A 16,611-nucleotide genomic window follows, 5' to 3' on the forward strand; every position below is an offset into this window, starting at 1 on the left:
TGTTTTTTGGGGGGGGCTTTGCTCCCACAACAAGAAGAGAACAAATACTCGTTGCTAAATATAAGATAACCAGCGAGAGGAGATCGAGCAGACGAGCTCCGAGGTATTTGAAGTTCTGCGTCGAGCGAGAAGAACCCTCTGGCGCAGCGGCGGCGGCTTCTCAGAATAATGTATAAATACTGTGGACGGGTGCCGGGGGGGGGGGTTCTTTATACAAACTCCAGTGTTCACGCTTCTGATGCGGCGCCATCGGACCCATCATATAAAGGCGGCCATCCCCGGTTCTCCGCTCGCCGGATCTAATAAAAACCAATCACTGATTTAAAACCTTAATAATGAAGAATCTCACTGTTTTAGTTGACAATTATCGTAAAGTACGCCCCCCCCCCGCCTGGTGCAGGATCCCATAAACAAGAGTTCATAGGCTACATTCATCAATTAATCATGTGTATAGCACCCGCAGCCGTGGCTGCCTTCCCATTTGAATACATTACGGGGGGGGGGGGGGGGGGGGCTTCCCCTTTCTCGGTGGACCACGGCTGACCGGCCACGGAAGATTTGCCCATAAAGTGTGATGGATCTCCTCCTCGAGCACAAAGGAAGGAAGCGTCCGAGTTTAAACTACTCCTCGCACTTTTCCGACACTTGTTCGGGGTGGTTCGGGGGGGGGGGGGCTGTCGATCACACGGCGACACGCAACCATTCATGTTCTGGTTGGGCAATAAAAACTGCTCCAAAAGATAAAGGGAACACTGAAATAACACATCCTGGAACTGAATAAATGAAATATTCCTCATGAAATATGTGCTGACAAGAAAATCCCATAAAAATGATCAATGGGAATCAAATGTATGAACCCACGCAGGTCCGGGTTGGGGGTCACACTCCAAATGAAAGTGAAAAAACACACAACAACACACGAACACGCGTGTCCTTGAAACAAGTCCAAATGAAACCGTGTCGCTTCCTCCCACAGTCCAAAAAGTTAACAGTTTGATTTCACACACGTGTGAAAGACTTGGAGTTACATTGTGTTGTTTAAGTGTTCCTCTTATTTTTTCGAGGGCTATATTTCTTTTATTTATCGTTGCGCTCGCTAGTGTTTTCACCGCATCGCAGTGCAGGGCCGCGGACGGATCATTACCTTCACGCCGTGCGTGAAATCGATGTCCGAAAGCCGGTTGTGAAACGACGAGCGGGATTTAGTGGCGCCGACTGGGTCAATCCGCGTCCAAGTTGTACTAATTCATTATCAACGGCCAGACGCACGTCCTCCGTGAGCCGCGGCTGCGGAGGCGTGGCTTAAAAACCCGCTGGAGTTAGGCTGGCCGCTCCCACAAGCCCCGGCTGCGTCGATATGCGCCGCCTTCTGCAGGAAACATCGCCATTCCCGCTAAACGCGGCACGAATCCTCTCGGGAACAATCGTTCTTTATCAAGACAAGCACATAAAGAGGCAACCAGAAGATAAAAAGTACTTTTTTAGTGTGTAAAAATAGCACAACACCGGTGCAGGCGCGGAGAGGAACGCGAGAATGTTTGGGCGCCCTCAACTGATAAATGGGAAAGTATGAACCAAAAGTGTTTGCATAGCATGTCATTAGAGAGAGAGACATTCAAGAGCACAACACACACACACACACACACACACACACACACACACACACACACACACACACAGGCAAAGCAACAATAATGAATGATTCATCTGTCGGCGGAGCGAGAACCGAACATGGAACGCTCCAGATCCGGGATGATGGATGGAAAAGTGTTTTTTTTTGTTTTTTTTGCAAACAAGTCAACAGCAAATATCCTGCTGGTTGTATTTTTTTTGTTTTCATATCGACTGCCGCGTCCTTGAGAGGGTTTCCACGGTACCCCCTCTGCCCTCCCTCCGGAGAGGTCACGGGGTCGTCCGTGCTCTTCGGGAAGGAGGATGAAATGTTTTCCCGGCTCCGGCGGGTGGAGAACAGGTGATGTCTCTCTCCAGCCTCCCAACGAGTTCCCGATCTGCCGTCTCCTCTCCTCCGGCCGGTCCGACTCTCTCTCTCTCTCTCTCTCTCTCTCTCTCTCTCTCTCACGCTTTTCTTTCTTTTTCTTCTGTCTCACCACCTGACCCATATACAAAACAGCTTCCTGGTGGCTGCTGCTCCAGAAACGAGGTCCAAGCCTTTGATCGGGAGCCAGATCGCTGGCAGAGAGGCTGTCGCTTCAGCTTTAGGCCACTCGGCGTCCCACGGCAGCTCCGTCTCGGCACCCGGGCGACACGCTTGTCTTTCTTTTATCATATTCGCGCATCCCCGTTCACGCCGTCGGCTGCTGCGGAGAGGAGCTACAACTCCGACCGAACGCGTCGAGGTGCGCTCCTCGGCCTTCGCTTACATTCTCAGCGCCTTTGAGTACATTTCCCAGTGAAATCCCCCCCAAAAAAGAAGAGCCGAACCATTTACACAAATGAAAAAAAGAGGGCAGACTTAATTTAAAAATTGGCACGCGCTCCTCATTTCTTCAGATGAAAGCTCGTAAATGAAAAAAAAACGCCTGGAATCCTGCCTGCTATGGAAATCTGAAGTTATGAATAATGCTTCTGTCTCCATCATGGAGTCTGTTCTAATAAAGCAGATGAAGTCCGGCACCTGCGGACGGACGGGCGCCCCCCGACACCCGCTGGGCGAGAAAGGAGGGGCGCCAAACGCCGTGGCGAGACTGAGCTGATTTACGCCCGGCTGCTAATCAGCGAATGGCTCTCCTGCTAATGAAAAGTCATAGATCCGTGCGATAACGCTCCCGACGGCGTCCATCATTTTCCCTCAACAACAGCGAGCTCTAAAGCGGGTATCCGGGGTTCTCGGGAGGGCTTCGGCACCACCGGCGAGCCAGCGTTCGGCGGGGCAGAGGGGAGACGAGCGGCGAAACATCTTGTTCCGGCCCTCGGCATTGATTTATCATTCCAGCCAAACAAGCCACAGCAAACCGTCTCATCATGATTAAGACCATAACAGAGAGCTCAGGAGGCGAGGGGGGGAGGGGTGCAGCCGTCCATCCATCCATCCATCCGTCCATCCGTCCGTCCGTCCGTCCGTCCGTCCGTCCGTCCGTCCATCCATCCATCCGTCCGTCCGTCCGTCCGTCCATCCGTCCATTCGTCCATCCGTCCGTCCATCCATCCATCCATCCATCCGTCCGTCCATCCATCCATCCATCCATCCATCCATCCATCCATCCATCCATCAAGCAAATCACTTCCACTACCAGCAAATGAGAATGAATTCATTGTAACTCACCTGCTCCGTTGGAGGAGTTTGCTAAGAAGAGAGGATACAAAGCTGAGCAGCTTTGAGAGACGCGGGCCGAGGCGACTCGCCGCAACCCGCCAAACTAGCAGGCGGCCAAAGCCGCTCTGAAAGTCTTAAAGTGCGATGTGGACTCACCACTGGAGCAGTCCAGTCCGCCCCAGCCGGGCTCGCACTGGCACGTGTCCGGGGACACGCATCGGCCGTGGACGCACTCCTCCGTGCACAAAGCTGCAGGGACACACACACACACGGATAGCAGCTGAAAAAACTCTCAAAGTCTGCGTTCTTCTTCTTCTCCTCCTCCTCGGACTTCCTCACCCATTCATACGTGTCGTGTCCTTCCTCTATCCTTGTTGGTCTCAGACCACTTTGGCCTAGTTTTGTTTACTTTTGTCATCGCTATTGTCACTCTGTTTATGTTCCTCTCCTTATTGTTGTCGTTTTGGTCGTCTATTTTCACCTTTACTGCCTTGGTTTTTTTTTTCATTCTGTTGTGCATTCATGTTGTTGTTGTTGTTGTTGTTGTTGTTGTTGTTGTTGTTGTTGTTGTTGTTGTTGTTGTTCTCTCTGCTGTCTGTTTTTTTGCAGATGCCTTTGACTGTCTTCTAATTGTCTCTCTATATTTATATTCATATTTATGGACACTATAACTGCTACACCGCTGTGACAAAAGAATCAATAAAGTTAATCTTCTCTTATCTTATCAACCCTCTTTCGTTGCATCTGTAAGTCTCTTCCTCGAGAACCTCGACATTTTCATCTCTGCTACCTCCAGCCGTTTTCCTCCTAAAGCGTCCCATCTCTGGTTACACCCTCATCCTTTATCGCACACGGATGTCAAGGTTCATCTCGCGGTTTTCTTTTCGACCGAGAGCAGGCCCGGTCGGCGAAGAGCCGTAAATCCCGTCTCGCTAATTTGATCCGCCGGCGCTTTGTCATGTGGCGATGCTTTGACGGGGCGCTGTTTACTAAGTGTGCAGTTTTCTTGATCAGTCATATCGAGCAGCCCGGCACGCCATTGATCCGCCCGCCGTTGGTATTCCGGAGAAGCGGCGCCGCGTTCGGATCGCCGGAGTGTCTGCGTGTTTAGTTTTTTTTTCTTTTTCGTAAAGAACGAGGGGGGAAGAAAACCGGACCGGCAAGACAGGAACGGTCACCCCTGATCGGCGGTGGAGACCGAGCGGGCGATACGGCGGGAGGAGGCTCCGTCTGATGGGAATCCGTGGCCTGCAAACTTGGGGAGCGGATGCAAATCCAAGGACACACACACGTGTGTGTCCTTTGGATTTGTGTGAGGGGGGGCTTCCAAGATCTCTCTGGGCTCGGAGCGGGACATCACTGAGCACGGTTCTGCGGGCGGGGGAGGTCGGCCGGGGCTGGCAGCCGGCCCGAAACACCGGCGCTATAGATTATCACTCAATCAGGCTTCGATTAGGATCCGCTGCCAGCGAGGGGGGAAAAAAAGAAAAAGAAGAAGAGGGGGGGTCGGGGGAGTGAGTCCCCAACGCACAGAGGCCGGGGCTAATCAGAGAAATGCTCCCCAGGCAAAAATGGTAAACCAGAGATTGAAAGGTTATTCGGGGAGGATCCCTCAGCATCGGTGTGGCGGCGGACAACTGTCTAATTCCAATAAGCCGGCGGAAGAGGAAGAGGAAGAGGAAGAGGAAGAGGAAGAGGTGGAGGGAGAGAGAAGGCGAGCTCCAACATTTGTGCTGACGAAGGCGCGAGATCGACTACCTGTAATCGATGCGCCTCCGCAGCATTCAAAGACGGGAGGCGAATTCAATGTCACCGCCGCCCAGTTTGATTTCATTTAGTTTCAATCAGCAAAAATTTCTGATCAGCCGGAACAGGAAAATGCAAATGTGTCACATCCTCTAAAAAAAAAAAGAAAAAAGAAAGAAAAAGAAAGAAATATGGAAATGAAGTTTTGAATATGTGGGGAAGGAGGATAAAGCGCGCCCCTCTCCCGAGATCTGAACCGGTGTACTGAAGGGAACGGCATAATAAAATAGGAGGTAGGCCTTTCATTTTAATTGAAATTCATGAATCACTCTGCTTAACTCATGTCTGAGGAATCTGTTGGAAAATTGAGTCTTTCATCTCGATAAAAGTCTAATCTGACTCATTATGCAGAGGTGTTATCAGGACGGGGAACAATGGAGCTAATTGGTAATTGTCATGCATTGTTAATGCATTTAATATTCCTGTCCGGTCCGACTGCAATCTTTTTTCAATTGTGGCACCGACTTTTACAGTCTCTGCACGGCTCCTCGCTGTTTTCAGCGGGGTGGGGTGGCAGAAACCCGCCATTTTTTATTATTATTATTTTTTTATAAGTAGAGGCGCGATGGAGGAACCTACATAAATATATGTAGGTTCCAAGCACATCTCCCCCCCAAAAACTTTCTGGTTTCTTCTTCTTCTTCTTCTTCTTCTTCTTCTTCTTCTTCTTTTTTTTTTTTTTTTACTTTTAAAAGCCTTTGAAGCCTAAATAATAAAATAAAATGAAATTGAATGAAAGAGAAATGAAAGGCGCAGAAAGACACTCTGGTTTGGGGGGGAAAGAAAAAAAGAAGCTAAAAATACCAAAAATATGAAATGTGCGTTTGGTGCTTCCGCCTAGAAAAGCCTAGAAAAGAGGGTCCAGGTTTGACCCCGGTTGGAGTTTCTGTCTTTGTCTCTCCATGTTCTCCACGCGTCTGTGAGGGGTTCCTCGGGTTCTCCCACGGTCCGAACGCATGCCGGCACGGGGAATGAAACGGTGAATGGCTTTATGTCCCTTTTGCTTTGACATGCACTGGTCGCGGGCGGCACGGTGGTTAGCAAGTGGAGTTTGCACCTTCTCCCCGTGTCAACGTTTCCTCCCACAGTCAAAAACCACGGCGCGGGTTTATTAGAAAGGATTGGGAAAGTTGCCACGCATCCCCGCGATCCTGAGCGCATGGATGGATGGATGGATGCGCTGGACATGCCGAGGAATCGAGAAGGTGCTTCTCGCTGGCCCGCGGCAACATGAGATGTACAAAATAACAACACATAATAACATTAAACTGCAGAGTATAAATCAGATCCTGTCGACTGTTCATTGATCTTGCAGTGAGCTCTGTGATTTCTCTCCTGTAAAATATGTGCCGGGGCTCCAACAAGGTTGGGAAACACTACTTTTACATGACCCATAAACTGGCCAGTGAATGAATATGTGTCTCTACACGACATGTGAATGAGAGGGTGAATGGTTTCAAATTCTCTATATGAATGGATGAATGAATGGGTGAATGATTGTATATCTACTTATGACCCATAAATGAGGGGGGGAATGATTGCACGAAGACAAACGACAAACGATGGGGCAGATGCGAAAAAGTGAAAAAGTAGCACAGAGCAGGACCCAGTCAGGCCGCCATCTTGGGTCAGCGAGAGGGTGAATAGTTGTTTGCCCAAATGACGTCTGAATGAGAGGGTGAGTGGTTGTTCGTCTCCATTGTCTTCTTGGCTTTTTGCCCCGAGAATAAACCTCCACCATCCAATCCTGTTCACCGGATCGGCCGCGTGTCTCACGATCGCTGTTTCTCAACACGGATAATCGGGGTGCCGCTTTCACCTGATTGGTCCAAAAATTATTCATTCAACGCAAACAATGGGTCCATCTATGTGGGCAGCATGCCGTGTCAGGCAGAACAATGAATTAGATTGCGTTTTCTCAGTGCCAACAAGAATATCAAGTTTGAGTTCGAGCAAACAGGGCCACATTTTACACCGAGTCAGCAAACGGACACTGCGGTTTCATTCAACTTCATTAAAACATTTTTTGACATATTTATCTGGCTATGTGCTCAGTGATTTTTCTGCTGTAAAATATGTGTTGTGGCTCCAACAAGGTTGGGAAACTCTACTTCTACATGACCCATAAACTGGTCAGTGAATGAATATGTGTCTCTAAACAACATGTAAAGAGAGGGTGAATGGCTGTATGTCTACTAATGACCTGTAAATGAAAGGGTGAATGTTTGATGTCTCTATGAATGGATGAATGCTGTATGTCCAAATGTGAATGGATCAATGAAAGGGTGAATGGTTGTATTTCTCCTGATGACCTGTGAATGAGAGGGTGAATGGTTGCACGTCTCTATGTATGACATGACAGTGAGAGAATGAACGCTTGTATAGCTCTGTCATTTGAATGGCGAATGGCTGCACCTCCCCCCCCCCCCCCCCCCCCCGCCCACACGAGTGCAGGACAAGCTGTTATCGACAATGAATGAACAAATGAGGGAATGAATGAATGAATGAGGCACATTAGCTCTACTGCCGTGCAACGCTAACTCGCTGGACGGCCAGGTGTCAAGCGGGAGCCGACCTGGATGTTGGACGGAGGGACCGGGGGGGGGGGGGGGGGGGTGTTAAAATCTCGTCATTAGCGGGTTCCTCTGGCTTCCCCGGCTCCGCTGTAATAATCATGCTTATTAGGAGGGAAATGAGTTCCTCACATCCTCTACATAGGTTAGTTACAGATTAAGGTAATGACTTAAGCCCAATCAAAGGTCACAGAATTAATAAAGATCCTCGAGGGACGGAGGCGTTGATTATGGAGGAAAAGACAAAACCATCAAAGAACAAGGCGTCGCAGAAGAGCTCGGACCAATGAATAAACATCGAAATAAATAAATCTTTCTGACATCATCGGAGTCGACCTCCATTATTCAAATGGCTCGGCTTCCACGCCGTCACTTCCGTTGGCTCCCGGAGCCGCGGCCCGGCTCGGCCGACCTTTGAAAGTGATTTAGAAATGTGGGGTTTTTTATCTTAGCGGCAGGACGGTTCCGCCTCAAAGATTCCACGGATTCCCTCAGGGAGCCTCTCTATGTGGAGTCTGCATGGTCTCCACCTCTGCGTAGGGTTCCTCGGGGGTTCCTCCCACAGTCCAAACACACACAAGAGGTTCACCGGAGACACCGATTTGTCTGGAGACGCGAATCAGACCTATGTAGTTGTGGGGGAAAACCGGCTCATCCTCATTGTGCAACATGTACCTTGCCCGTTCCCGCTGCGTTGTATGACAGCTTCCCTTTACCTGTCCATCCTTCGGTCTGTTCCGAAGTACATGGTGTCATTGATTTTACATACCGACGTATCTAAAAAGGAATTATTAACTAGCTGACAACTATGCGTACATGATCTTTCTCCCCTTGTCTCTACATAGGCTCGTACGGAGAATCAAGCGCTGATTCTGGTTACAGATCAGACTGACGATGACTGCTAATCATTGTTGACCGTTGCTGATTTTTGCCGGTCATTCGTTTTAATTCAATGCATTATTTCTGTAATACATTTCGGTCAACTCAGAAGACTTATTGTTGTCTTGCTTCCTCACCCGAGAGACTTTTACCTCTGCTAACTTGGCGACGAGGATGGGATCGGGTGCGTGAGCTGGACTCCGAACAAACCTCTAGTTGAGAGGCTTCCATCTTGCGGCGCCCGGATCGCCAATCCGATCCAACGAACAACCACGTACGGTGAGAACACAAACCAAATATCTCACAACCATCAAGAAGTAGACGACAGACGCGTCGAGGTTATTGCTGTAGTATTTCCTGGGTATTTAGAGTTGGGTATTGCTGTAGTAGTTCAAGGTTGTACAACAATGATAACCTGATTTTCCCCGACGCTGGTTTCTGCCAATCAACTCTTCCACTTCCATAACAAGCCACCATAACCCAAAGCTGCCCAAAACCCCGGCAGTTCTACTTGTGATCTCCCCGCAAAGTCGAATTCAACTTTATCATCCGTACTGCCATATTTTCACACACGCAGAGCATTGAAATAGCGTTCCTCTAAGACCCACGGAGAACAACGAACGACGACGAGTTATGCTGAGGTAACTATTGTAGGGTTTGATTTTTTAAAGTGACATTAGAACTGAAGAGGTCCTCTGGGATGACGGGCGAGAAGAAATTCAAGTCCGGTTGCCACAACAAGAAACTTAGACGGGAATTTGGCACGACCCGGATGACTGAGACCCTCCACAGAAAGCAGAAGGTGAATGCTAGTATGTCTTAATCCTGTGGGAATGGTTGTACATCTCTGTATGCTGCCCTGTGATTGGTGCAGGGGGAAACCCAACCCTCGTCCAATGATTCGCTCCTGCACTCCCCGACCTCGAGTGCACGATAAGCGCCGTAGAACATGCATGAATGTTTTTATCTTTAAGTTAATGGAGTAAAGGGGGGGGGGGGGGGCACCGTGCACAAACGATCCTCTGGCGAAGGAGGGGCTGCACGTTTTACATCGAATAGATAACACCGGGTCAATTTACCCCATAATGCCCCCCCTTTTTTTTTTGTCACCCCATGCAAAACAGCTCCACAGAGCAGAAACCTTAATCCCAGCGGCGAGCGGAGCCGGGATTAAAACGCTTTGCAAAGACAGCAAAAGGCAAAAATGGCCTTGCTGAGGGGCGAGGGGTGAGGAGGAAGTGAAGGTGCAGGGGAGGGTGAAGGTGTGTGTGTGTGTGTGTGTGTGTGTGTGTGTGTGTGTGTGTGTGTGTGTGTATTTTCCCTCGTCGTTTAACATTAAACACCCCTAGATAACGAGCGAACTGGTTAGCATCCTTAAAAATAATGAATAAATGATTCCACTAGCGATGAAACGGTTACGGGGATACATTATTGATCGACCTCCGCGCCCGCCCTTAAAGACCCCCACACCCCGCCAAATCAGGGCCTCCATCTCCCAGGGGCCGGCGGAGGCCTCGGCGGCGGGTCGATTAGCACGACCACGCGGCGCCGCCGGAGAAGAACATCGCGGCGCGGTTTCTAATTTTACTTAAAGGGAATAAAACATTAGGTTGGGGTGCGGATATTCGGAAAAAAAGAGAAAGAAAGTCTCAGAAGCTCTATGTTCTATCTTTATTTGGCTGACGCCCCAAAGTATTCGGTTTGATGTGAGAATAAAAATAGAAATCAATGACCATTAATGAAGCCATAAAGAAGACGGTGAAGGATTATTATCAGCATACTGCCGTAGTCCAATTTTCACGGCCTCTGCTCTTCCCGTGTTATTGAATTCCTGTGTGGTTTTACGCCGGGCGCGGCACCTACTCAGCCCGCAACCGGGGCCCGCGCGGCTCATTAATTTTTCTCATTGTTATACAACTCCAATTAAATTACTCTTGCGGGGCAGAGTAAACCGGGGAGCCGTCGGAGGTGTAAAACCACGCGCCGCCGCATTAAATCATGTCCAATCGTCTTAAACCGGGTAAATCCACACGGAAGGCGGCGGCGAGGTGATATTCGCCCGATGAGTAGCGTCGGAGGAGGTGACGGGGATGAGGAGGCCCGGCGGGGGAGCGGCGGTTTCACCGGAAAGCCTCTCCGCGCACGGCGATCGATCCTAACTCGCGGCTTTGTGCTCAGAATTCACAACCTCAAACATCTCCGGGGTGCAGAGGACACGGGGATACTCACGGACGCACAGGTCTCCGCTCTCAAAGTAGCCGGGGCAGCACTGCGAGCGCCGCCGGTACATGGTCCTCACTCCCCGCCGGTAAGCCGTCTTATAGCTGATCCTGGAGGAGGAGGGGCACGAAAAGGACTGTTGAAGGACGGCCGGGCGAGAAAAGATCGTCTCATTTTTCATTTTTACCCTTTTTCGGCAGGCGGGCGAGAAGGTGCGAAAGCGCTCCTCGAGCACACATTGCCTCGCCCGCCCTTTTGATCACTCACACCCCGGGCCGTCGGGGAGGGCGACCCTTGGCCCGTGCGGCTGCGCCGCCGCCACGGTTTCCATGGTAGCAAGGGCGGGACCCACCTGTGCCGCGTGCACTTGAACCAGTTGAGGATGTCGGTGCAGCGGGTGTAGTAGATCTGGTCGAAGGGGTGGGCGTAGGACTCCTGCACCGTCACGGCGTAGCTGCCGACACAGAGATTGATCACGCCATCGATTATCACGGATTCGCATCCTTTTTTATTTTGAAACCCCGGCTCCGCTTCCTGCGACAATATAAAACTGATGTCTTGCTTGAGAATCCACGTGAATACAGCTCAATTCAAGCAGAACAGGAAATTATTGTAAATCAAGCAGAAAGAGCTCCATGTTAATGCCCCAAATAAGCGGGAGCTGCATGTGTGTGTGTTTGCGTGGGTCCTCTCACTCCGCACCTCCTCAACCAAAATTAATAAAATCAGTTGCAAGTCCAGAGAAAGAGCCTCTTTTCTTTTTTCTTTTCAGAGATTTACACCGGAGATATTTTCAGCCAGAGGCGGAGATGAGGATTTCTGCAGACCCGAAGCGGCGGGATTCATTTCACGGCCAACGAGGCTGCGCCGCCATCCCGCCTCCCTCCGCCTCGGTCAGGCAATAACCCAGATAATATATCTTCACCCTTTTCTTTCCACCCCTTTGCATGGAGGACAGATATTATTCCCCGCTTATTGCTCATAAGTGACACGGCACGGCACGACTGATAATTATTCAGGGTCTGAGGCGGCCGTGATTGATCGGGGCGAGAGCGCGTTGATCAATTCGCCTGCGTATTTCAAGTGAAGCCGCGGCTCCTCCCGGCCCCCGTTAACTCGGCGGCCGGAGGATCGATCTGGAACTCCGGACGACGTTTCAGGGATCAACGATTTGGCCGCCGGTGGGTTTTTCTCTCAAATCTAAAGAAATCCATTGCGCCGGGTCCAATTACAAAGACGCTCACCTCTCCCAGTGGCTGCAGACGTTGGGGTCGTCCGGGTTGAGGCTCCACACGGCGTTTAACCCCAGAACAAGGAGCGGGGCCAGCAGGGCGACGGGTGACCCCATTATTTACTCTGAGGAGGAGAGACAGAGAAACACGGTGACTGCTCCTTGAACCGACCCGGCCGGACGAGAGCCGGTGATTTTTCCGGGCAGCGGCGCGAAATAAAAACACAAGTAAATACATTCTGAGCGTTCGCTGGACCGAAGGTGATATTTAGTTGGACGGCAGACAAAGACGGGCTTCCGACTGGCCGAGTTATCGACGACATTGCGAGCCGGACGTTCATTAAAACCACCTCTTCGCGGACGACACCAGCGGCTCTCGACAGAAAAGGCTTTAGATGCTTCTTTGCGCCCGTGGCTGTCAGATTCAATGGCAGCGGTCCGGACGGCACACAACTCTGAGCGGCCGGAGGAGCGCCTGAGCCACCGGGACTACCGGAGGTGTGTGGCAAGCATCTCCGGTAACCATTTGAGGAAGAGCCTATGTTCGTGAGAATAAGTTGTTTGTGTTCTATGTAAATCAAATTATCTTTCTTTTGGTGTGCGGATTTTTTTCAAACTCTCCTGAGTGGAGTTTTTGATCCAGTATCCTCACCCTAGCGGATAGAGGATGTGCTTGTGTTTTTCTTTTTTAACTAAGTGTTTTTATCTTCTCCCTCCGCTGCTTCGTCGGTTGGAGAACCCCGTTAGCTAACTTGGACTTATTCCGGACCAAAATGTTGACGTTCCTCTACGAGCCCCAGAAACCCCTCTGAGGCGCAGCAGGCCAGAAGAACTCGGACGACTCCGTCACACCATTCCTCGCTGCTTCTGTGCATTTTGACCCAAGAAAACATCTGACCAGTTTTTAAAAATGGCGCCCTGCAAGAAGTGTCTGCTTGTGGGCGTGGCTTATGAGCTCCACCAATCACCAAGCATCTATGAGCTCCTATAGAACCGTAAGAAGACCCTGCCTCGGAGGAGGAACTAAGATGGTTGCAGGAACTGAAGCTCCCCGGTTCCTTTGCTGTACCAATACAAGGTTCAAGGAGCCACAAGCCTGACCTCCGATCCAAACAACACGTCTGCCGAGGTTCTCGGTCATCCAGGTAAATGCTAGACAAAATCTTCTAGTTGTGGCAGCTGGACTTCAATTTCTTCTCTTGACGACGTTTCGGCCCTTGTCCCAGAGGCTTCTTCAATTCCAGTGACCTGTGGGGAGTTTCCGGAGACGACTGCCAGGTTTTTGGGCGGGTCCAGGTTATGGTGGCTTGTTATGTAAATGGCAGTTGATCTGCAGACACCGGGTCCGAGGGAGTTGTTATGCTAATGGAGGTGTCGTTCGTTGGAACAAAAGAGCAACTTTAGCGGGATAACCTGGATTGGAATGTGAAAAGTTGAAGCTAAACAAAGGAGTGAAACCTGTTGGGTCTTGGGACCTGGGGCTCATGTGGAAGTGACCAGGCCTTGTCTGAGGCCCCTCCTCTGTTCAGACTTGTTTCTTTTCGTTCTGCCAAAGATGGCTTCTTTGACTCCTCCCTGGAACCATCTGTCCTCTCTGGCAGGACTACCGACATTGCTGTCTTCAAGAGGACTGCCCTTGTCCTCCATGTGTAGGTGGACTGCAGAGTCATGTCCTGAACCCTTACACATAGTTTCTGCAGAAAACTCTCTCGTTGACACATCAAGCCACCATAGCCTAGACCCAACCGAAACCCCGCCAGTTCTATTGGGAAACTCCGCACAGGTCATTAGAACGGAAGAAGCCTCTGGGACGAGGGCTGAAACATCGTCAAATGAAGGAATTCAAATCCAGTGGCCAAGACAAGAGCCTTTCAACAAGACCTCAAGCCACCAGGCGACCAGGCCAAACAAGTAAATAATCCGGCTGCATCTCAGCAGTCCTTTTAAAAAGTAGACTTCGCCTTCACGAAACTCCAACGCTCGCCGCATTATCAATCACTCAGGCACTCGAGCGATCAATATTGATATCCGATCACTTCCCTGAAAGTGTCGGCCTGGCGGTCGACCAGCTGGACGCCGCCGTTCATAGGTGTCACCCTGCGGAATATGATATATATATGAATTTGATGGGAAATAATCCAATGATTCTGCATCGTGATGCTTTTAATTTAACGTTTGGCTCCTGAGAAGCAGGAAACCAGACGAGATGCGGCGGCGAAGGCTGATTTCGCCACGGTTAGCAGCCGCGGGGCCCTCGCTTGTGAAAAGCCAACCGTCTGGCCGCTGCTCTGCCAAACAGATGTGCGACGCCGGCGCCGGATTCCTCATCAAACTCCAATTAAAACAGATCCATCTATTTGTCCCCCCTGAAAAAAAATGTCAACCCTACTCCTTCAAGCTTGTTCCTGGCGATGTTTGACCCCGACCCCTTCGGAGAGTGGCTGCAGAGACAGCGATTTTTCTCGGCGACGGCGTCCAATAAACAGAGACGTTCACATGTTCGGCTAATCTCCGGCATTGACGGCGGCGTGTAGTTCACTCACACGTGAAGGGAAATCAATCGGGAGCCTCCACTTCCTCTAAGTAGCAGTTCATCTCGACAGGCAGAGGTTAAAGTCGTGTTCATTTCCTTAACAGGATGATTAATCAAGACACACACACACAACCACGTGCCGCCGGTCGGGCTGCTCTCATATTCAGCCCCTCGCTGATGTAATCCCGTTAAATACGACAGGGACCCGGCTTGATTGACTAGAAATCTTTACTTTGTTGCCGTTCCTACGAAGCGACTCCTGGACGAAACCGAGGCGCCTCCCCGTTCCACATTTTCTCTAATCTCTCGAGCCGTCGGCCGGGTGGGAAGGAGGAGGAGGGGAGGCGAAGCCGCGGGGCGATCATAAGTTAGCGTGCCGGGGATGAAGTGGAGTGGATCGCTGCGATCGCTCCGAGTGGCTGTTTGAGGTGCCGAACCCTCGAAGGGAGACACGCCGACTGATCTGATAGCCAGAGGCCGCCAACCTAAAGCTCACCTCAGGCTCCTTTTGAGGCAGAGGCACAAAGTCACACACACACACACACACACACACAAATAACCACACACACATGCACGCTTGCATAGAAGTGATGGCAGGTGGGAAGGGGGGGTTTAAAGAAGGGGATAATAACGAGCTTATGATGACACACGGAGGACACATGCTTTTCCTTTTCACCCCTTCACGGGATCAAGCATCTGCTGTCCCGAGGCAGATTCACCCCTGCGCGGCCGCCGCTTCGCAACCGCTCGTTTCTCTCCTCCTACGTGGCGGCCGGCTTAGCCACCGACTTACCGGCGAGAAATAAAAGCGGGCATTAACTGGAGAGGTGCTCGCTGGGCGAACCAGCGTTTGCGCTTCAAACGCTACAAGTGGCTTGCGGAATGATGTTTTCCGCTCTCATTAGCAAAGCCTACACGCCCGCCGTTGCCGTGAGAACGCATGTGCGTGGCGAACACGGTCACGCGTATGTGTGTGTGTGTGTGTCACCGCATCGCCGTTCCTCCGGGAGGTCAAAGGGCAGCCTCGAGATCCTCCAGACCCTCATTTGCCATGAATTTTCCATTAAGATGTAAACACAGTGTATAAATAATTCAGCGTTGGTCTTTTGTATGTGTGTGTGTGTGTGTGTACGTGTGTGTGTGTGTACGTGTGTGTGTGTGTACGTGTGTGTGAGAGCGAGCGATGGAGGAGCGGCCGGCTCATTATCTCGGCTTCAGCCCCGTGCTGTGATCAGACGGAGATGTTGTTCGGAAATTGGAGCTGAATGAAAGCACAGCTCACGTAACCGTTCTAAATGTATTGAATATAATTACGGGCATTTACATTATATCCGAAAATTATAAAGAAAACGACGGTCCAGATTAGCAGCCTCAAGCGCTGATTTGATCCTTTTAGATAAAAATTTCTATTTTTTTTCTCCCTTCCTTTCGCCTCTCCTTCAGGACGCAGGAAGGAAGTGATCTCGGGTTCCGGTCGGAGCGAGATCTGCGGAGCGGATAGCGTGCCAGGTTCAAAACCGCTGCGACGTGCGCTGATGTGCGTGATGCAATGATGAGAAATTGTTTTTCCGCTGCCGCGTGCATTTCATCAATGCCATCCATGAGCACCAGGAAAGCGGACTGGAGGAGGAGGTGGTGGTGGTGGGTCTTCTTCAACCGCGTCATTAACACCTTATTCTCAGTAAAGCCTAACGCCGCCGCCGCGCCTCCTCAGGCAGATGTTTGTCCGAAACCATAAATTTAAAGGAAACTAAATGTCAAGGACGAAAAGAGAAGACTACGCTTCTGTTACGAAGACCCTGCCACGTCCCCGGGTGTGAGTCTGAATAGCTGAATGCTAAACACGATGAGAGGCGTTTGATTCCGCTCAGTTGGACTAGGAGATGACGCAAGTTGGATCAATTGAGCGGAGGGAGGGTGGGCCGATTCGCCTGTTTTGACCAAAAAAAACACACACAGGCCGTCCCCCGGGGGGGCCGGGGAGCCCCTTAAAGGAGGCGTCGCCTGTCCCGCGCCGCAGTCATTACTGACACCGTGAAACCCCCCCAGCCGCCGCGACTGATGCCCATGAAACGGCGTCACCATCTGAAGCTGA

General features: G+C 50.7%; 1 protein-coding gene across 1 annotated transcript in view; it reads right to left on the reverse strand.

Annotated features, from left to right (window-relative positions):
• megf11 (multiple EGF-like-domains 11) overlaps positions 1-16,611 on the reverse strand; it is an 88,170-nt gene that overhangs the window by 59,434 nt on the left and 12,125 nt on the right. The window contains 5 exon segments of the mRNA XM_086162996.1: positions 3,284-3,304; positions 3,431-3,523; positions 10,762-10,862; positions 11,105-11,206; positions 11,997-12,108. Of these exon segments, the coding sequence (XP_086019122.1) occupies positions 3,284-3,304; positions 3,431-3,523; positions 10,762-10,862; positions 11,105-11,206; positions 11,997-12,100 (421 nt within the window). The 5' untranslated portion in view covers positions 12,101-12,108.

The sequence above is a fragment of the Fistularia commersonii genome, chromosome 17, assembly GCF_037954325.1.
Source record: "Fistularia commersonii isolate RoL2024-O1a breed Wild chromosome 17, RoL_Fcom_v1.0, whole genome shotgun sequence".
In the NCBI taxonomy this organism is placed as follows: domain Eukaryota; kingdom Metazoa; phylum Chordata; class Actinopteri; order Syngnathiformes; family Fistulariidae; genus Fistularia; species Fistularia commersonii.